This window comes from Rattus norvegicus, chromosome 6 (genome assembly GCF_021556685.1).
Source record: "Rattus norvegicus strain SHRSP/BbbUtx chromosome 6, alternate assembly SHRSP_T2T, whole genome shotgun sequence".
NCBI classification, from domain to species: Eukaryota; Metazoa; Chordata; class Mammalia; order Rodentia; family Muridae; genus Rattus; species Rattus norvegicus.
The window spans coordinates 127,964,861-127,986,342 of NC_141539.1; the positions used below are offsets into that span (position 1 = coordinate 127,964,861).

The window sequence follows — 21,482 nt, forward strand, 5'->3', positions numbered from 1 at the left end:
AGGAGAGTAGGAGGGATGACTTCCGTTTTCCCGGAATTGCCCCGCCTATTTTCTTCCTTCTCCTTCCTTGGGATTGGTTGGCTGGTGCTCGGGCCCCTCCTTCTCGCGACGCCCCTGGCGGCCACTTTTCCCGCCGCCTCCAGGGCCACGCAGCGGAGCCCGGTGACAGTTGAGGATGGCCGGAGCCGAGAGTCCCACCGGGTGCCAGGCGGAGCTGGAGCCCGTGGTGTCGCTGGTGGACGTGCTCGAGGAAGACGAGGAGCTGGAGAATGAGGCGTGCGCCGTCTTGGGCGGCAGCGACTCCGAGAAGTGCTCCTACTCGCAGGTGCGCGTGGCCCGGCTGCTCCCGCCGACCTGCCTGTTTCCCGCTGGCCGCAGCCCGGCCGGCTCCGGGGCGGCCCTTTACTTTGTGCTTCCACAGCCGGGGCCCAGCTGCCCTTTGATCCTCAGCTTGTCACCACCAGGGCTGTCCTTCTGTCCTGCTGGCCATACACTGTAGGCTTCGGTCCTGGAGCAGCAGCTCTGTCCTCCAGTTGTCGCCTCTTGGTGGCCTGCTTTCCACGAGATTATTCTTGTGACCTCTTAAATCCAGATATTCTTCGCCCCACTTCTACCCCTAAAGAATGTTAATTAAGGGACTAGATGGGGAAACGTAAAGAAAAATTGGGCCGAATTCGAAAGTCTTCCGGTGAGGGTGGGCTTCTGGACACTACTGTAGTCTAGTTTAACTGCTAGCTGCGCCTCCCCCCCCTTCCGGTTAAATGAAGTTCCGTGTATAAGTGCTGTATGACACCCCCTCTCCCTCGGGAGTAGATCGAAGCCAGAACATCAGGTGGCCCTGGAAAACCAAGAGAGGAGAAAAGGATCTTCTTGGGGTTTCTGAACAAGAGTTTGAGGGGCTGGGATGTAGCGTTTACTGACGCTTACTATACATTTAAGTACTAAAGTGGAAAAGGGTGTGTAGGAAGGAAACTTAACAAGGATGAGAATTGGTGGAAGGAAACAGGCTAACTATGCCCATGGTTGGAGAGGAAGACTGGGGAAGGAGTGAAGGGGCTTGGAGTTAATTGTGTGGTGTGGACCGAAGTCATAATACTATTTTTCTTTGTTGACCAAGTTGGGTTTGCACTGCAAAATTGTTGGATTGTTGAATAAGTCTTGTATCCCAGAAACGGTCGCACAGTAGTCGCTGGCATTTAAATCGAAGGATCGCTGTTAGGTTTCAAACTTTGGACAAAGGGGCTGCTGTGCCTATTTAACATATCAAAGAGGATGGTGGCCTCCAGGTTCTCCCTGTCCTTCTGTCCCTTCCGGAGCCCTCCTGACTGGGGCTGGGCTACCCTTCCCTCCTCTTCCCTTCCCTAAATAATCCAACCGTTTTGTTTATCCAGCTCTCTTGGGTCTCTGGACTGTAGCACCTGGCTCCATATCCTTTCTCCCAGTCCTCTCTCTCTCCTTTCACAGGGCCCAGCTCAGGGTTGTTTAGACTCTGGACTCTCAGGTGTCCTAGCCCCGATGCTCTTCCTTTAATAATAAACTTTTTCTCTCCCACCACACCGAGGAACAGATATGTCCTTTCCTTCCTTTTTTATTTTTATTTTTTTCATTCAATGACCACTAAACCACATACACCACCCCTTCCTTGGAAGGAAAGAAAGGTCCTAAGGCTGTATGTGAGCTGTTTATTAATATACTTAGCTTTATAAAATATTCACTACAGTTGTTGGAGATAGGATCTTATATAGCCCAAATCTGCCTTGCATTCATTATTCTCTTCACCTCCCAAAGTATTACAAGTGTACACCACCATGCTTGGCTTAAAGTCTTGTTCTTTTGTGGATTTTGCTGTGTTTTTTGAGACAGAGTCACATTGTGTGGTTCAAACTAGAATGAAACTCACTATGTAGCCCAGGCTGGCCTCACAAAGATCCATCTCCCTCCCAAGTGCTAGGATTAAAGGTCTGGTCATAAGTTTCTGTATATCCTATAAGTATAGATATTAATAGTGATAATAATTATTTTCTTTTAGGTTTTTGAGACAGGGTTTCTCTGTGTAGCACTGGCTGTCCTGGAATTCACTCTGTAGCCTAGGATGGCCTTGAACTCTGAGGCCTTGCCTCTGCCTCTTGAATCCTGGCATTAAAATTGTGTGCCACCACTACCGCCCGACGGTACTTTTTTTGTTTTTAAGACTTATTTTTTAAGTATTTGTGTGGATATGTGCATGTGAGTGCAGGTACCCTTGAAAGTAGAGGAATCTGATCCCTCTGGAGCTGGAGTTACAGGGTTGTGAGCTGCCCAGTGTATGTACTGGGAACCCAGTGCTAGTTCTCTGAGAGAGCTGTATGTGCTTTTAACCTCTGGGCCATCGCTCTAACTTCAAGTGGATTTTTTTTTTTTTAAAGATTTATTTATTTATTATATATAAGTACACTGTAGCTGTCTTCAGATACACCAGAAGAGGGCATCGGATCTCTTTACAGATGGTTGTGAGCCACCATGTGGTTGCTGGGAATTGAACTCATGACCTCTGAAAGAGCAGTCGGGTGCTCTTAACCGCTGAGCCATCTCTCCAGCCCTCAAGTGGATTTTAAAAAGCGTATTTACTGCTGTGTGTGGGCATGTGTACCACAGCACATGGGCAGGCATACATCAGAGAACAACTTTGTGGAGTTAATTGTTTTCTCCACTGTTATATGGGTTCTGGAGATGGGACACAGGCTTCCAGGCTAAACACAACTAGTGACGTTACCCACGGAGCTACCTCACTGGCCCTGCAAATTCTTTAGTAAAATAGGAGCAAATTAAAGTAAAATAGACATTTGTGTAGTTGGACTGGCAAGGGTCAGTAAAGTACTTGCTGCACAAGCAGGAGGACCTGGGCTCTGTCCCTATAAGCACATAAAAGCCTGGCATGTTGGCGTGGGCTGATAATCCCCTTTCTGGAGAGGTGTGTATGGCCCCTTTACCAACGTTTCTAAGTTTTGCTGTTTTTCCTTCAACTTTTAATTTTTAAATATTTTAAATCTACTGGTAACTTGAAAGAATAGTTTGGTATCTATATAACTTGCAAATGTATTGCTTTTAAACACTTGTCTACTGAATGCACTACCCCTTTTTATACTTCATATCCTGACAGTAAGTAGTTGGCATCATTACATCTCCCCTCAAATTAAAACTATGAACTTTCCTCTTTGGTTGAATTATAAGCATTTTCTAAAGTAAAAAAGGTGTGCCGGGTTGGGGATTTAGCTCAGTGGTAGAGCGCTTGCCTAGGAAGCGCAAGGCCCTGGGTTCAGTCCCCAGCTCCGATAAAAAAAAAAAAAAAAAAAAAAAAGAAAAGAAAAAAGGTGTGCCAAGTGGTGGTGGTACACGAATTACCTAGCACTCAAGAGGCAGTGGCAGTCGATCTCTGAGTTCAAGGCCAGCATGGTCCTCACAGTGAGTTCCAGGGCAGCCAGGGATACACAGAGAAACCCTGTCTAGAAACACCCCCCCCCAAAAAAAAAAGTTTATTACTCTCTTAAACCTATGTAAACTCACCTTTATTTTCATGTGTTAAAATGATTAAACAGATTAAGTTTTTTTACAAATTTAAACTTCCTATTGCTATAAGAAAAAAATTACCTAAAAACAAGCATCAGTGTAGATCTGGGGCTTGGAATCGTGTTTTTGATCCTTTGTTAACTATGTTTTCTTTCTGTCTTGTTTTGGGCTGGGCTTTCAGGGCTCAGTGAAGAGACAAGCACTATATGCCTGTAGCACCTGCACGCCAGAGGGAGAAGAGCCAGCAGGCATTTGTCTGGCTTGCAGTTATGAGTGTCATGGAAGTCATAAACTATTTGAACTGTACACAAAAAGGTAATGCTTTCCTGAGTGTCTTCCAAGTGTTCACGTTCTTTTGCAACCTCAGTGGCTTTTAATCTTGCTTTTTATTCAGAGTAATTGTGTGTGGGTAAAATTTAATATGGGAGGGAATTTTTAATTATGGAGACTAGCACAAACTTCTCATCTTTTTATTATTTTATTTGTGTGTGAGAGTGATACAGATATTTGTACTTTTGATGAGTAGTGATGTTCAGAATTGTAATTTGTAATTGTCTCTTTTTTTGTTGGAAAACTCCAATAAGATATATGACCATCAAAAAGCCACCAATTGAATTCTAGAAATGAGTCAGAAAGGGAACTATGATTGGTACTGAAAGAGTGATTAAGTTTGAAAGAAAATGTAAATATATGTTCTTCCTTTTTTCTTAATAGAAATTTTCGTTGTGATTGTGGAAACAGCAAGTTTAAAAATTTGGAATGCAAATTATTTCCTGTAAGTAAGCACTGTGATTACAAATGTACTTGGGTTGAGGACATGTACTGTGCTTCTAGAGGACCTGGGTCCAATTCTCAGCACCCAGTACCCGGTTGTGTACAAGTGCCTGTAACTCCAGCTCCAAGGGAGTCTGACTCCTTTAGGCACTACACGCTGTGCTCAAGCGCACAGACCAAAAAGAAGTGAGCTGTGCTTGGCTTGCTCACCTGTTATCCCAGAATTGGTGGACTTCTGAGTTCAAGGTCACCGTGGATTGCATGGTGAATTCCAGGCCAGCTCGGGCTACGCCGAGAGACCCTGTCTCAAAAAAAATTTTAAAAAACTGTCCTGAAATCCCAGGCCAGTGTCAGTTCACATAAGCTGTCACACATATGATTATTTTTATGTTTTCTTTCTTTTTTTTTTTTTAAATTCTGTTTTCTTTTCTTTTTTTTTCGGAGCTGGGGACCGAACCCAGGGCCTTGCGCTTGCTAGGCAAGCTCTCTACCACTGAGCTAAATCCCCAACCCCTGAGCTAAATCCCCAACCCTTATGTTTTCTTATATGAGTGCATTAAATAAATTTCTCCCAGTTGCTGCAAAGAAGATAGAGAAAATAAGGTGATTTTTTTTTTTGTCTCTGTAGCTTAAAAACAATTATTTGTCTAATAGTGACCTTTTTGTTGTTATTTGAAAGTTAATGACTGGCTTGTAGGAAGATTCTTAATGCAGCAATTTCCTAAATGTATAAACTTCATGGTGCATGGCCTAAATGTAGACATATATATATACATATACATATATGTATGTGTATATATACATATACATACATGTATATGTATGTATATGTATATATACATATACATATATATGTATATATATATTTTTGACATTTATTCTCTTTCAGGACAAATCAAAGGTAAATTCTTGCAATAAGTACAATGACAACTTTTTTGGCTTATACTGCATTTGTAAGAGACCTTATCCTGATCCTGAAGATGAGGTAAGAGAATCAGAAGTTTAAAAAAAAATACCTCAAAATGAACCGGGGTTTTACTGTTGCTGTCTGTTTTAGTTTTTGTTTATTTTTATATATCATAGAAATAAGATATTGGGACTGGAGAGATGGCTCAGTGGTTAAGAGCACTGACTGCTCTTCCAGAGGTCCTGAGTTCAATTCCCAGCAACCACATGGGGGCTCACAACCATCTGCAATGGGATCCCATGCCCTCTTCTGGTGTCTGAAGACAGCTACAGTGTACTCACATACATAAAAATAAATAAATCTTAACCAAAAGAAAAAAGAAAAGAAATAAAATATTGGAGAGGACTTTATTTTCCCACCCTCAGATATTTTCTAAGAAATCATAGGTGCTTTCCTCTGTGAAAGAAAATAAATATGCAAACAGGCTTCTTTCAAAATTTCCGTAACGGGGGCTGAGATGGCTCAGTGGTTAAGAGCACTGACTGCTCTTCCAGAGGTCCTGAGTTCAATTCCCAGCAACCACATGGTGACTCACAACCATCTGTAATGGGATCTGATGCCCTTTTCGGATGTGTCTGAAGAGAGTGACAGTGTACTCATATAAATAAAACAAATAAATCTTAGAAAAGAAAAGAAGGGAGGTTTATTTAAAAAAACATTTCAGTAACAAGTGGAAGCAAAGTCCCAGAGTTGTTCTGTGCAGTCGCTTCTTCAGCTTTTTTTGGTCAACTTCTGTAGTAAACAGAATGCAACCCAGCTGGATGTGGTCGCTCATGCCTTAGTCTTAGCACTCAGGAGATACAGGCTGGTATTCATTCACAAGTTCAAGGTCAGCCTGACCCACATAATGAGTTTCAAGCCAGTCTAGGCAACGTAAGGAGATCCTGTCTCTACAAGGTAGGAGGAGAAAACAAATGCAAGTCTGCCTTGTAGCTTCCTTAAGTCAGTTAACTGCTCTAGAGAATGGTTCTGTCTAGATGTCACTATACAGGCTTCAGTGCACGTCCACAGGCATCTACCTCTGTAGAGCACTCTAGGTGCTCTATAAAAGCATAGCTGTGGGCGTCTAAGAATCTTCTGTTTGTGTTTACAATTGTGATCATGACTACCAAAGAGTTCAGCAGTAGTTATTTTGATAATATTTTTCCCTCCCTCCCTCCCTCCCTCCCTCCCTCCCTCCCTCCCTCCCTCCCTCCCTTCCTTCCTTCCTTTCTATGGTGAAAGAAATGTATGTATTTAGACTTAGGCAGTGTAATTGGTTTCGATTGCCAATCAGTTGCTAACTTTGTTGGCAGCATCCAGAGCATCATACCAAGGAGTCACCCGGACACAGCCCACTTGTGCCTTCTCTCCCTCAGGCCTTATCAGGATATTGCCTTTGGCTAGCCACATCAGTGTCATGGCCTATTTAATCTGGTGCCTGTTGGCCTTGACATCACAGTGAACACAAGTGTGTTGTTGTCTTTCATCTTCTTGTGGCTGCCTCAGTGGTCGGGGAATTTGATGATGGCATAGTGGTCAAGCTTGTTTCTCTTGACTTGATGGTATTTGGATCTTGGGCTGTAGGAAGGAGGGTGGCACACAGATCTTCTTTTTGTAGCAGTGGATGCCTTTTAGCACAGCCAGCTTGGCTTTCAAGGCCTTCACTTTGGCTTTGGGGTGGGAGGCAGACACTTTGATTTCAGTGCTATCTTGGCAAGAAAGGGAGACAGTTTTAGTGTGTAGCCCTGTCTTGTCTTAAACTCAGCCTTGAGTGCAGGGGTCACATGGTATTTTTTCCTTAACACTCTTAACCACATGTATTATGGATCCTTTAATACCTCACCTTTCGGATAAAGGGCGTAAGATTGTGACTTGTTAGTGCCTTTAGAATAGTTTTACTTTATGTATATGAGTTTTTTAAAAAAGATTTATTCATTTATTATAAGTACACTGTAGCTGTCTTCAGACACACCAGAAAAGGCCATCAGATCTCATTACAGTTGGTTGTGAGCCAACATGTGGTTGCTGGGATTTGAACTCGGGATCTCTGGAAGAGCATTCAGTGCTCTTAACCGCTGAGCCATCTTTCCAGCCCGTATATGAGTGTTTTATCTGTGGGCATGTAGGTATACCAAGTGGGTGCCTGGTGCACATGGAGGTCAGCAGGGCTTCGGATCCCCTAGAACTAGAGTTGTTGGCCGCTCTATGGGTGCTGTTCACTGGTCTCGGTTCTCTGCTAGAGTAGCAAGTGTTCTTAACCACTGAGTCATCTCCCTAGCTGTGAATGAGAGTCCACAGTGTTCTGAGATTTGGAGGGATCTATAATGATCTCTGTGGCTTTCCATATCCTTAGCCAGTGCTCTGTTTGCATATTTACTGATCTGAAAGAGTACTTTGGCATAGAGAGGAGTTAACTTCCACCTTTCTGGTTCTTTAATCATCTGAGACTATAATTATTGAAACAAAATGTATACAAGGGGAAATTTGAAGTGTCTTTAACAAATAATATCCTTTAGAACTGGTTATTTTTAAGAATGGGATAAAATATTTCTCATGGTACTTTTGAAACAGAAGACTCCCTTCCTCCAGAAAAGTAATAAATTAAGAGACAGAATACAAAACAAAATGAAACTTTATTGTCTATCTGTCTGTCTGTCTCTTAAGAAAACACCACAGTAAAGGGACAGGAAAACAATAATATGTTAACTAGAGCTGGTATGAGAACCTAAGATAATGAGAAAATCACCTCCACACTCTACTCTTGGTGAGGGATTTTCCTAGTGTTGGCTAGCAAGGAACTTCGATAATCACTTGCGAACTCCTTCATGTAGAACAGACTCATGAGTGTTCTCAAGTGGATGGGTTTCTCATAGAGCTGCTGGACAATTACCTAATTTTTAATTTTACTGTGGGCCAGATTTATGTCCATACTCTAGAATTAAAAGCAATCATTAACAATTTTTTTGTCAGGTTCCAGATGAGATGATACAGTGTGTGGTCTGTGAAGACTGGTTCCATGGCAGGGTAAGCAAGACTCTGACCCTTTAAGATGAGTCCCACGGAGCATAATGGTGCATGCCTGCCATTGTAGTACTTAGTGGGTGAGGGAGAAAGATCAGAAGTTCAAGGCTACCCTCAGCTACTTGAAACCCTGTCTGTCTCAAATAAATGGTGCTGGGAAATTGCTCACTGGATCTGAGCCCACCTTTAATTCTAGAACTTGGGAGGCAGAGACTGGCCAGTTTGGTTTACATAGCAATTTCCAAGTCTGCCAGTGCCTACCGAGTGAGACCCTGTCTCAAAATATTTTTCTGTTTTATTTTATATTCCTTTTGATGAGGATGTGACCAGTGTAGTTTTGCTCTATCTGTTTATAAAATAAGCACATTCTAGAGGACTTGGCGATCACAAAAAGCATCTGGGTTTCTATTCCACAGCATCTTGGTGCCATTCCCCCTGAGAGTGGGGATTTCCAGGAGATGGTGTGCCAGTCTTGTATGAGGCGCTGTTCTTTTTTGTGGGCTTATGCTGCCCAGTTGGCAGGTAAGTGTTTCTGTGAGGTTGATGTGACACAAATTTGTATTCATGAATTGTGTGTATTTAATCCAGAATTTCTAGTAGCTATTTTAAACTGGACTTTAGAGAGATCTAGAAACATCCAGCTATGTCCCTCTTCCACCCGGTGCTTTTAGACTGGTTGGGAGCCTACCAGGAAGAAATGTGAACTTGAATACCATGATGCAGAGTAGTGGTGTGACAGAGTTGGAGAAAGTGCAGGAGGTAGTATTTGGATGGGATTTTGAAGGATAAATAGAACTAAAGTGTATATTAAATATATGACATGTCTTGAAGGGATTGGCATCATAATTCTTAGTGTTATGACAATGCCGTAAACTTGTCAAAAATGGATACATATTGCTCACAGTTCTTAAAGCTGACATTAAAGGTCAAGGTGACTGATGTGAAGGCCATTCTTCATACATGGGCTTTCTGTGTGTTCTCAAGCCATGGGGAAAACATACAGTCTCCTCTAGGAATGTTAATTGCAGTTGTGATGGAAGGCCCTGTGACCTAATCACCTTCTAAAAGCCATACCTTGTAATACTGGAGGACCTTTAACATTCAGATTTGTGATGTGTGTGTATTCACCCATAGCAGATGGGGGAACAGCATGTAATGAGGTAACACCAAGAAACGGAGTAAAAACACAGCATGGTAGGTAGCTCTGTTTACTGATTGCACTTACACGGGGCATATGTCCTGCTGTCCATCTTGATTTCCCGTGCTCACCTTAGGGACTTCCATATAAGCTGCAAGCGGTAGGGCTGTGCCTAAGATCTCCCACACTGGCAGCCTCAGGGTGGCTAGGTCACAGCTCTTCTTTTCTTTCCCCCCCCAGATACTGCTCACTTTTTACAGACACTTGAGCTGTATGTATTTCCCACAGGATTTCCTTTGTTCTTTTGACTGGTTGGTTGTTCTGTTGTGTCTGTAGTCCTAAGGATCAAACCCAGACCCTTACATGTGCTAGGTAGGAGCTTGCTACTAAGTCTCCCCCAGCACTGTCTGGCTGTTTTTTTTCTTTCTTTTTTATATGTTGAGTACACTCTAGCTGTCTTCAGACACACCAGAAGAGGGCATCAGATCCCACTGTAGATGGTTGTGAGTCATCATGTGGTTGCTGGGAATTGAACTCAGGACCTCTGGAAGAGCAGTCAGTGCTCTTAACCACTGAGCCATCTCTCTAGCTCCTGAGCTGTTTTTTCAAGGTAGGGTTTCTGTGTCATAGAGGCTGGCCTCAAGCTCCTGGGTCCTCATCCTTGTGTGTCTGGGTTTTCTTTGTCCTTCCCTTCCTGTCAGGAGCTTTGCCCTTGATTACAGCACCATTACCCACCATAGTTCCTTTGCCATATTCTTTCTGATTCCCTCCTTTCAAGTAAAACCTCATGTTTTTCCAAATTGTCTTTTTCCTGTTTTTAGTTAAATCCCTTCCCACTGCCTTGTTTAGGTAGCCCTTGTTTTACCAGCTGTAGTATGTTCTGTATACACGGTGCTGGTGTAGTGCTGCATGCTTTTCAGGGAACCATTTATTTGGCTAGGCAGGCGTACTGGTAAGAGTTACAAAGATTCTGGTTGCCTTGTTTCCTACTCTGAGATATTTGAATAGTGTGACTTCTTGATCGGCGAGTCCTATGGACAGCTTTGTTGTGTGTGTGTCATTGAACCCACAGTCACCAGATTACCTGCTGAAGATGATGGGCTGCTGCTGAATGCTGTTGGGATGGGAGATCAAGATGTTATCAAGCCTGCAAATGGAGCTCACCAAGATAAGACCCTGAAAGAGAATGTTCCAGAACAGGGAAGGGATGCTGACAAGGAGGTGAAAGCTGAGCGGAATGACGAGCCCTGCACCAGCTCCAGCTCTGAGGCTCACCTCCAGGTCGCTCTTGAACTTCCAGCCACACCCGAAGCCAATCTGAGGGCTACACGATAGCATAGCCAGGACAGTGCTGGGCCTGAAGTCTGATCCCAGACCCACAAGAAGGTGCTGGGTATGGGCCTAAGTTGGCAAAGTGCTTGACTTTAGTTCTCTTGCGCAGTTTGCATCGGAATCCCAGTACTGGGATGTTGGAGATGAGAGGATTCCTGGAGTTTGCTGACAGACATTCTAGCCAATCAGTGAGCTTTAGGTTCAGTGAGAGACCCTATTCAAAACATAGAGAAATTGATTGAAGAAGACCCTTGATGTCAGTGTCCTTCCTACAAACACACACACACACACACACACACACACACACACACACACACACACACACACGCACGCACGCACGCCAGAGCTGGGAACATCCACAAACATAATAACATTATTTCTTTAAACTTAAAAATACAAAAACTCGGGGTTGGGGAGTTAGCTCAGTGGTAGAGCACTTGCCTAGCAAGTGCAAGGCCCTGGGTTCGGTCCCCAGCTCCGAAAAAAAAAAAAGAAAAAGAAAAAAAAAATACAAAAACTCACTTCAAAACTTAATTTTATTTCAGACAGTATTTAAGAATGAAAATATCAAAACCGAGCCTCAGTCTGGCTGCAGACTTCAGGAACTCCAAGCCAAACAGTTTCTAAAGAAAGATGCTGCCACCTATTGGCCCTTGAACTGGCGCAGCCGACTGTGCACCTGCCAAGACTGTATGGTGAGTGTCCAGTCTGGCTCTACTTGATGCTCACAGATTAGACACTGCAAGACTTGTTCATGGATCAATACACGAGTTCAGGGGACACTGATTTCCTATGGGCCAAATTTATGACATCATACTTGAAGACCCAGTTCTTGTAGGAAATAGGAATTATGTGGTACTTCCTGTCAAGTTTTAGTAGAAAACAGTTCTGGGGCTCACCTGGTAAGAGCACGTCTCTCGAAGAGGACCTGGTTCAGTTGTAGCATTCTCATGGTGGGTCACAAGTATCTGTACTCCAGGTCCAGAGGATCATAGCTTCTGGCTCTGTGGGCACCTACCTTCATGTGGTGCACTGACACATGTCCAGGCAAAATACCCATGCATATAAAAATAATTTTAAAAACCAGTTCTTTTCTTTGTATCATAGAATTGCTTAGAAGCCTAAGAGCTTGGAAGTTAGTAAACTAGTAGATTTTAAATTCAGACTACATAGACCAAATATCATGTGGAAGTTGGAAGATTCTGAAAAAATTCTGGGCCAAAAGTATACATTTAACAGGCAACTTTGAAGCTCACAATTTTCTAGGTGTGAATTTTAAAAATTTAGAGTTATTATTTATTCTCCTCAATTTGGCTTTCTGAAAATGACATTGTAAATGAGGGAACTGGAATTTTTTTTTAAGAAAATGTATGGAGACCTAGACGTCCTGTTCCTGACAGATGAATGTGACACAGTTCTGGCTTACGAGAACAAAGGCAAGAGTGACCAGGCAACTGACAGAAGGGACCCTTTAATGGACACCCTCAGCAGCATGAACAGAGTCCAGCAAGTGGAGCTCATCTGTGGTAAATACTGTTCATAAGGTTTGCTTCATTATGCAGGAAAACGTATGATCATCTGTTTCTGACTAACAAAAATTAGAATTACATAGTAGACCTTACCTTAGCTGCTGTTTGATCTTTAATAATGCTGAATAGTTTAGTTGTTATTACCAATGGATCATTAACATTTCATGCTAGACTAATGTTTAAGGAACTACAGTTTTTGCCAGGTAGCAGTGGTACACACCTTTAATCCCAGAACTTGGGAGGCAGAGGCAGGGGGATTTTTGTTAAGTTTGAGGACAATTTGGTTTACATAGTAAGCTTCAAGACAGTGTAGAAACTGTCAAAAAGATAGGCAGGCAGGTAGAAAGGAAGGAGGGAGGGAGGGAAGGAAAAGAAAGAAGCTACAGCACAAACTTTTTTTTTTTTTTTTTTCCTCTTTTTTGGAGCTGGGGACCAAACCCAAGGCCTTGCGCTTGCTAGGCAAGCGCTCTACCGTACAGCACAAAGTTTTAACTAAGAGTAGACATCTGAACACAGAATAATGGTGAGAGTGTTTGACCCTTTTAGAAGAGTTTCCACTGAACACCGTATCATCCTTAGGGAAGTGGTGGTTTTGAGAGTCCTATGGTGCTTGATGCTTTACAGGAAATCATGAAACCCCAGCATGCTCTGGTGATTAGGGTTTCAGTTATAGCCACTTTGCACTTGGATTCTACAACCTTTGTGTCCCCTTTATAGCATTGATCATTTCCCTTACTTGTAATCAATTGTTTTTTTTCCCCTTCATTAGATTAAAAACTTAGTTTTTCTTAGTTGATATACAAGTAATAGACTTCATTGTGATGTTTTCATATGAATATACCACTCTTTTGGGTCAGTTCTGGAAGCATTCTCTCTCTCTCTCTCTCTCTCTCTCTCTCTCTCTCTCTCTCTCTCTCTCTCTCTCAGAACCTGACTTTTTCAGTGATAGGGGCTGTGTTTAAGAGATTGATCAGCTGTGATAATACCTCAGATGTGCAAAACTTGAGTGAGCACATGAGTTTAAAGCTGTCTGATGAGGTTGGAGGAGACAGTGGTGTACTCCTTTAGTCCTAGCACTGGGGAGGCAGAGGCAAGCTGTTCTCTGTAAGTTTGAAGCCAGCCTGATCACTACTCACTACAGAATGAGTTCTCGGCCAGCCAGGATTACACAGAGAAACCCTGTCTTAAAAATAGCAAAGCAGCAACAACAGTAGCTGTCTGATGAGTCCAAGGTTAGTTGAGGGGCTTGACTTACTGAGAAATTAGGAGCCCTTTGCAGAAGGCTCAGCTAGTGTTTATAAAAGGAGGACATTTCTGGGAGGTGTTTGTAACCAGATACCAAAATGAGGGAAGCCAGACTTGAGAGGAGTGGGGAACAAGATTCTCTGGATTTTAAGTAAGAAAACATTGGTATAAACTGTTACAAACTTGCCTAGCAATGGTAAAGTTTTTAAAAGTATATGGCCTATGTGAATTTGAGGTATTTTTGTGCTTTTGATTTAGAATACAATGACTTGAAGACTGAACTTAAGGATTATCTGAAGAGGTTTGCTGATGAAGGCACGGTATGTTGAGTTCAAGAACCTTCCTCATAGCCTTTTTAGCTTAAATGAATTGTTCATTTTCTTTAAGGTTAAAAAGTTGATAGGGGAAAAAAAGATTAAAATAATACCAGACATTGTGGCACATGAGCCCAGCACTTGAGAAGCAGAGGCAGGTGAGTCTATGAGTGTGAGGCCAGCCTGGTCTACAGAGTGAGCTCCAGGACAGCCAGGGCTTCACTGGGAAACCGTGTCTTGAAAAACCAAACCAAGCAAACAAAAGAAAGCACAACCTAAATGAGTACTTGAGTTCCTGTTCACTGCCTATCTCAGCTTCCGAGGGCTGGGGTCACAAGGATGGACCCCTGCCTGGCTGAGGAGCTGCAAGTTTAATGCAAAAACTACGTACTAGGTGTTGGCAGGCCAAGGAGGGTCAGTCAGGGAGAGCAAAATATCAAGGGCAGGATAGTTACACAGGTCTGACTGTAGTAGAGGACTACTGGAAGGAATCTGCTGATTCAGATCCTGGGAAGGGGAATGGGAAGACGACTCAGCAGAAACAGTTAAAGTTGGATTCTGAGAAACCCAGAGTTGGAAGGAGACTCACCATCATGTGCTAAAATGGTCTCCTGTGTAGTAAGTCTGTACTTTTTGTTGTTGTTGTTTTAAAGATTTTTTTGTTGTTTTATGTATATGAGTGTTGTCTCTATGTATGAATATGTACCACATGCATGCCTTATCCCCAAGGAGGCCAGATGGAGTTGGATGCCCTGGATCTAGAAGTACAGGCTGTTGTGAGCCATCAAGCGGGTGCTGAGAACCACGAGCACGCAGGTCCTCTGCGAGAGCAGCCACTGAGTCATCTCTTTAGCACCAGTAGTTTGCACTGTAAGATAGCGTGACTGCAAGATGTTTAATGCTTTACAATTCTGGGGCTGGAGAGATGGCTCAGCGGTTGAGAGCACTGACTGCTCTTCCAGAGGTCCTGAGTTCAATTCCCAGCAACCACATGGTGGCTCACAACCATCTGTCATGAGATCTGATGCCCTCTTCTGGTGTCTGAAGACAGCTACAGTGTACTTATATGTAATGAGTAAGTAAATCTTTAAACATAGAATTCTGGGTAAGTTCCCAGTCTTCACTGCCCGAGTGTGTGGCAGAGCTCACCTTCATCTCCGTGGCCTGAGGCTGCTGTTTTGGACGCAGGCAGCTGGGTGAGGCCCTCGGGTGCACTGCTGCTGCCTTCTTGGAAGCAGTCCTGCCAGTCTACTTGGGCTCTGCCTTGGTCCTCATGGATGAGGGAGGCCATGTCTCTGGGATTCCAGATAGGGGCTAACATGCTGTTTCTGTAAAAGGAGTTGTAAAGTCAGTACTAAAAGGCTCTTGTCCCAAATGGTACTGGTTTTGTTGAGACAGAGTCTCACTCTTTAGTGATGGCTAGCCTGGTACTCTTTTGATAGACCAGGCTGGCCCTAAACTCAGAGAACCACTTGTCTCAGCCTCAGTGCTGGGATTAAAGGTGTGTGTGTGTGTCATCATGCTCAGCTCTGCCTTCTTGTGCTCCAGCCCTGCTTGTCCACATCTGGTGGGTTACAGCTGTGCTTCCTTCCTTTGCTGCAAAGTCTCTACGTGATCTTCTCGCTAGAACTGAATGTGTCATGGGAGCAGTGCGGCTTTTGCCTCATGTGTAACCTCTGCACTCTTCAGACCCTTAGGGTGCTGAGAGAGCCAAGCTCTCCATCTGATTCTGCTGTACTTTGGTCGTAGTGCTCTTTGTTGATTTTATGATGTAGCATGGCGATGGCTGAGCAGGTAAAAGCCCCTGCTGTGTAATGCTCGTGGACCTGAGTCCGAGTTCCAAGATGCGAGGAAAAGGCTTGGTATACTCGCACGCATCTGTAACCCTGTTCTGTGGAGGCAGAAACAGGAAGACTGCAAGAGCTTCTCAGCTTCCAGCTAGCGCAGCTTCAGTGGAGATCCTGCCTCAAAGGAATACAGTGCAGAGTGATTGTTGCAGGAGACCTGATGTTCTCCTGGGGCTTCTTTCTGTATGTATATACACCCAGGAACACATACCTGAGAATGCACCCTACTTCCTTTCTCTTTCAAAATCATATTAGAAAAAAAATCTCTTTTTCAGTTTACAATTTGAGAGAAAATTTTGCACTTAATGTGATAATTTAAAATAACTGAAAATGTAATTTTAAAAATTATTTGGGGCAGGCCAATGCTGGTGGCACATGACTTTAATCCTAGCACTTGAGAGGCATAGGCAGGTGGATCTCTGTGGGTTTCAGGACAGTTGGGGCTACATAGTGAGACCCTGTGTCCAAAGGAGGGGGCAGTATTTGGGGGGGGGCTATAGATATGGCTTAGCAGTTAGGAGGGCTCCTCTTCCACAGGACCCAAGTTTGCTTCTCAGCATCCACAGGGCAGCTCATAACTGTCTGTAACTCCAATTCCAACACTTTCTACTGGCTTCTGTGGGCATTGAATACATTTGATGCACAGACATGCAGGCAAAGCGCCCATACACATAAAACAGTATACACATATTTTAATTATTTGTGTGGCCAGTGAGATTGTTCAATGGATAAGGACATCTGCCATTAGGTTTGGTGATCTAATGGGGCCCACACAGTGGGAGGAGAGGACTCCTGAGAGTTGTTCTCTGACCTTCGTACATGCGCTTCCCCTAGTAAATAGGTGAGCGTGACTGAAGACAGCTAGAACTCGGAATTTGACTCTGGTGTGTGCCAGCTTTGTCTCCTACTGTGCACAGCACCTGGGAAATAATGGCGTTTTCTCTCATGGCTTACTGTTAATGTTTGTAACTCAAGGTCAGGACAGATCCTTTTGCTCACGTGCATTCAAGTGCATCTTCTTCTGTTCCCTTCCTCTTCCTCCTTTCCCCATCCTTCCTTCCTACCAATAAACACATGTGTTTGTATTTAAAAAGATAGGAAGAAACCTGTCTTGTGATGGCCGCAGTAGACAGAAGGGATAGGTTTTTCTCAGCTTAACCTCATTTTAACCCATGTTTCCCTTAGTCTCAGTATTAGACACCTTTGCATATGAAGCTTTAAATCCTCTGTTATGACTTAAAAGCAGTGCATCCATAATTCGACTTGGTCTTGAGGGGTTTTCTTTATTTTCTCCCCAACCATCTTTTTTAGACTCAAGGTACATTAAAAAGACATTTTTTTTTCTTTAAGGAAAGATATTCTTCCCCATCAGTATAGAAGAAAGCACAAATCCAAGCTGAGTGTGGTGGTACAACACCTGATTCCCAGCACTTGGGAGGCAGAGGCAATGGCTCTATTTGTGTTCCAGGCCAGCCAGGGCTACAGAGTACTTTGTTCTGTTGTGCTGTGAAGACCAGAAGGAGCACTGTGCTGCTGAGCATGTGCAGTGACCTTAGGTCTCTTGGATCTGATGGGTCAGCTGATTCTTACTAACCGTGTACCATGTGCATGCATCGTAGACTGTAGCTCACCTGATCTTTAAGAGGCTCTGTTAGATGGATGCTGCTTTTATTAGTTTTCATGGGCAGATGCTGACTTAGGTGATGTAAACTGAGGCTTGAGCCATTCTTCTCTGCTGCCTGGCTGTGTGACTGAGTAGTCAGCTTCTGTGGGCCTTGGGCAGCATTTCTGTAAAAGGGGGCTGTTAACTATATGCTGAGACACAGAGGCCTCCGTCAAATGTAGTTTGCCTTAGGATTTGTCCCACTGCTGTGAAAGGAAAACATTGCCACTGAGTCAAAACTGCTTTGAGTTGTAAATCTGCAACTCTTGTCAGTGACAGTCTCAGTTTCAGATCACCACAGTTTCAGAGGGCAGTGAACCTATCCACATTTAATCCTGTGGTGAGTGGAGGTGTGCCTGCAATTCTTTTTTGTTTTATTTTTGTTGTTTTTGAAACTTTCACATTAGGTAGCCCAGGCTGGCCTTGAACTTGTGGCTGTCTACCTACACTGGATCATAGACTGTGCCCCCAGGGTAGCCTTCCTACCTCAGGAATTAACCAGTGGGGTCCTCTTGCTTGTGAGTGCTCTGCCGACCTTGACCTCTAGTTGCTATTGTAGAATGTAGTTCCCTTTCAAATTTTGCTTTTCACCAACAGGTTGTTAAGAGAGAAGACATTCAGCAGTTCTTTGAAGAGTTTCAATCAAAAAAGAGAAGGCGAGTGGACGGGCTGCAGTATTACTGCAGCTAGAGTGGAGGGCTATGCTTCCTCAGTCAGCTTCACGGAAATGCCACTGTTCCGGAATAAAGAGACCTGTGTCACACTTGGTTCCCTTTCCATCCTCCCGTGGCCTCAGGCCCCCTTCTCCTTAACAGTAGCTGCAGTGTTTACGCTGGCCTCTCAACAAGCATCCTCTATGACTCAGCTCATTCCACCGACTGCAGCTTTCCTGTCCAGGATACCCAGGAGTTTGCTTATGTTTTAAGAAGTTTGATTTGATCTTGAGAAAGCAAATTAGCTTCTTTTTTAACAGTGTGTTCCATGACTTCCAAATGTGTGTCCATAGAGCTATTGCTTCTGGGTCCTCTGTGTCTTGCAGGTTCTCTTCCTGTCAGCCTGAACCTCTGTGGGAACAACCCTCTCTGCCCCCATGATCACGGTGCCTTGGGTCAAAGCTTCCTCAAGCCTGCTCTGCCAGTGCTCTCAGTGCTTTCTGAGATTTGATCATGGCTTGAAGTGATGGGAACTTTCCTCTGTACCAAACAACCTTCAGAGTGGCCAGGACTGATCTGATTGGAGGTTGACTGGCAGGATTGAGGAAGGGAGCCTTTGTTCTGAGTTTCGCTGATTAGTTTAAAGTGAAATTTCATTACCATTCTAATGGTCCTCAAACCCCAGTGTTAGTACTGTAATGCTCCTCGGGCTTCCGGGAAACCACTCATGTGAGAGCCCCTCTGCTGCTGCCTAGAAATGACTAGATCCTACCCTTGACAAGTGGGTGCTTTACAGAGTCCTCTGGTTTCTTACATTATCAGGGATATGCATACGCATATATTAAAAATGGACCTATTTTGATACTGTTCTGTTAGGAAAATGTTATTGGAACCCTAGTAAGTTATTTTTTCCCTTGAATCTGTGCTAAAGGCAAAGAAGTATACTGAGTGACCTTAGTGGTGGTAAGTGGGGCAGAGGCAGCCCTGCAAGAGAGATGGAGGACTCCAGCCAAAGCCCTCAGTTATATACACATTGAGTCTTTGTATGCAAACAGTGTGCCCAGCCACTCCCCTTCTTGCTGGTCTGAAGGTCTTCCTGGATTGTATAAAACCCTGTGTTTGAGGGAAGTCTTTCAGATGGTATGAAGTCTTTTTAAAGTTCCCTCAGTCTATGTGGAAACATCTTTTGATCCACAAAGACCTAACTTGTACCCTCAAGAGGAACAAGGTCTTCCCTAGCACACTGAGATACATTAAAGACATTTTAGGCCACGCGTTGGTGTGTGAGCAGCAGTTGTATGCATGAATACTCTTCAATTCCTGGACAAGATGAAGTAGTCTACAAATAAGGCCTCAGGAAATGGCATGGCTCCTGTACTGTGTAAAGCCTGCAGCCTTCTAGTGACAGATCCTGTGAAGACTGCTACGTGGAGCTGGAAGGTTCTTCAGGCTGCAGGCAAAGCCTGTGTGCACTGAGCTGGCCTCCTGGATAGGGCTCAGTTAAAAACCTCCGGTGCCTACAGCCTAGGGATCCTCCAAGTCTGAGGTTGTTTTGAATTTGAGAGTTGCACTTTTCATGTTACCAGCATGTTGTCCTCAAAATTTGTATCTTCCCAGATATCAGATTTAACTACCAAAAAGTTGTCTGCCCTTTATAGGTCAGCACCAAGGTGTAGCAGTAGTGTCAGTGAGCAGCAAAAATGCAAACCGCCATTGTTGAAGGGCTTGCCTAAGAAAGGTTCCCCACTTAACCAGAAAACCTCTTTTTGTACCTGTTCACAACTAGTTTTCTTACTATTCTCATAGAGATGGTTTGGGTCAACATGTGGCAGTTGATATTAATGCATGTTTTATGCAGAAGAAAATGTGATACCAGTTGCTTTTAAGGAATTCTGGCATTGTATGTACATTTTTGTAGAAATTATTACTCAACATACTTCAATCAGGTTTCTGTAAAATCCAAATTAAATCAATTCAAAATAGTTGTTTTCTGATTGTTCTTGATCCTGTCTGTTTTTAACTCGTTCTGGTCTTACCCCAAGTCTGCGAGGCCTCTGTCTGCTGGTGATGTGTCTGCCTACAGCTTTCTGACCCTAAGTTCCCAGTTCAGGATTGGAGGCAGTTCATTTTGTGCCCGCTACACTATAAAATGGGTCCTGGCACTGGGGGAATGGCTCAGTGGGGTTAAGAGAGTTTGCTGCTCAATTGTGACCTGAGTTCAAATCCCAGGACCTACCCCAAAATGAGTATGGTTGTACTCAAATGTTGGTAGCCCCAGTCACTGTTGAGTGGTGGACATGAGGGTTATAGGGCTACCAGCCTAGGTCCAAGTTCAGTAATGGATGCTGTCAGAGAGATGGGGGAGATACTGTCCACAGTCAGGTGAATGAAGTGTTCTCTCTCATTCTTGAGCTATTCCTATAGTTGAAACCCTGATGGGCATTCTTGGAGCCTGGAAAGGTGCCCTCGGATGTAGCCAGGAATTACTACCAATCTGGATAGGATGGCTAAAAGGGACCCAAGCCTTAGAAATTAACAAGTTTTTTTTTTTTTTTTTTTTTTTTTTTGAAGATTGTGAGTACACTGTCACTTTCTTAAGACACACCAGAAGAGGGCATCAGATCCTGTTACAGACTGTTATGAGCCACCATGTGGTTGCTGGGAATTGAACGCAAGACCTTTGGAAGAGCAGTCAATGCTGTTTACCGCTTAGCTATCTCTCCAGCCCTTACCAAGTGTTTTAAATCACTTGGTTCTGTATTTGTAGTAGGGGATGGCAGTCTGGAAACCATGTGCTAGTGATGTGCCAGGCATCCTGACCAAGGAACAGCAGCAGACGGACATATTGTACCTGTCAAACGGCCTTGCAAATTCCTAGGTTTCTGGTCAAACATGAATGCTATAGTCAGTTACTGCAGAGACATGTTAAGTGTTCTGAGTGCTGAGAATGTCAGCCCTAATGAAGATGTCTATTGTGCGCCTTCTAAGGGTTAGGCAAAGAAAGGGGTAGAAGGAATGAGCATGGAGGATGGGGTGGAGTGATGTGGAATGCTATCTTCTGTGACTCTTGAAACAAAAAACAATAGATGAAAATGTTTTGAGAAATGAAGTAGTATTTAGTCTTTTTCCTTTAATTTGAAGAGGTTAATATAGGTCATGTGAAAATTTAGCCATGGCTGGTGGTTGAGTAGGTGAAGATGTTTATTGTGGAGCCCGACACCCTGAGTTTGAGTCTCAGGTGGAAGGAGAAAACTGACTCCTTTAAGTTGTTCTCATCTCCACAAGCTCTATGTGACCTTGTGCTCCTCAAAGTAGCAAGCGAGAGCAAGGGTTAATGGGTTTAGCTTGGTAATGGAGCACGTGCATAACATACAATTCCCAACTCTGAGCCCCATTTAAAAGAAAACAATATAAAATGGTACAATAAAGACTTAGCAAGCAAGGGAGAGAGGCACACACCTTTAATCCTAA

General features: G+C 43.7%; 1 protein-coding gene across 3 annotated transcripts; it reads left to right on the forward strand.

Annotated features, from left to right (window-relative positions):
- The first annotated feature begins 141 nt into the window (after window positions 1-141).
- Window positions 142-19,993, forward strand: Ubr7 (ubiquitin protein ligase E3 component n-recognin 7). 3 transcript variants are annotated; one of them, XM_087553448.1, is made up of 12 exons: window positions 142-325; window positions 3,728-3,861; window positions 4,261-4,321; window positions 5,210-5,305; window positions 8,240-8,293; window positions 8,707-8,812; window positions 9,425-9,484; window positions 10,501-10,709; window positions 11,306-11,455; window positions 12,124-12,286; window positions 13,793-13,854; window positions 17,956-19,993. In XM_087553448.1, exons 1-12 carry the CDS (start codon window positions 176-178, stop codon window positions 18,046-18,048), a joined length of 1,338 nt encoding a protein of 445 aa, XP_087409574.1. In that variant the 5' UTR covers window positions 142-175; the 3' UTR covers window positions 18,049-19,993. The 3 variants fall into 3 exon arrangements, with proteins under 3 accessions (XP_087409574.1, XP_087409575.1, NP_001007706.1); XM_087553449.1 differs by having other exon boundaries at window positions 9,428-9,484; NM_001007705.1 differs by lacking the exon at window positions 9,425-9,484 and having other exon boundaries at window positions 149-325.
- Window positions 19,994-21,482: the final 1,489 nt, after the last annotated feature.

What these genes read in the sequence shown, in the direction of transcription:
- Ubr7 (XM_087553448.1), top strand. Translation starts at nt 176, where the DNA reads ATGGCCGGAGCCGAGAGTCCCACCGGGTGCCAGGCGGAGCTGGAGCCC. An exon ending in TTATGCTGCCCAGTTGGCAG is followed by an intron (nt 8,813 to 9,424) that starts GTAAGTGTTTCT and finishes ATTCACCCATAG; the next exon opens with CAGATGGGGGAACAGCATGT. An exon ending in GCAAGTGGAGCTCATCTGTG is followed by an intron (nt 12,287 to 13,792) that starts GTAAATACTGTT and finishes CTTTTGATTTAG; the next exon opens with AATACAATGACTTGAAGACT.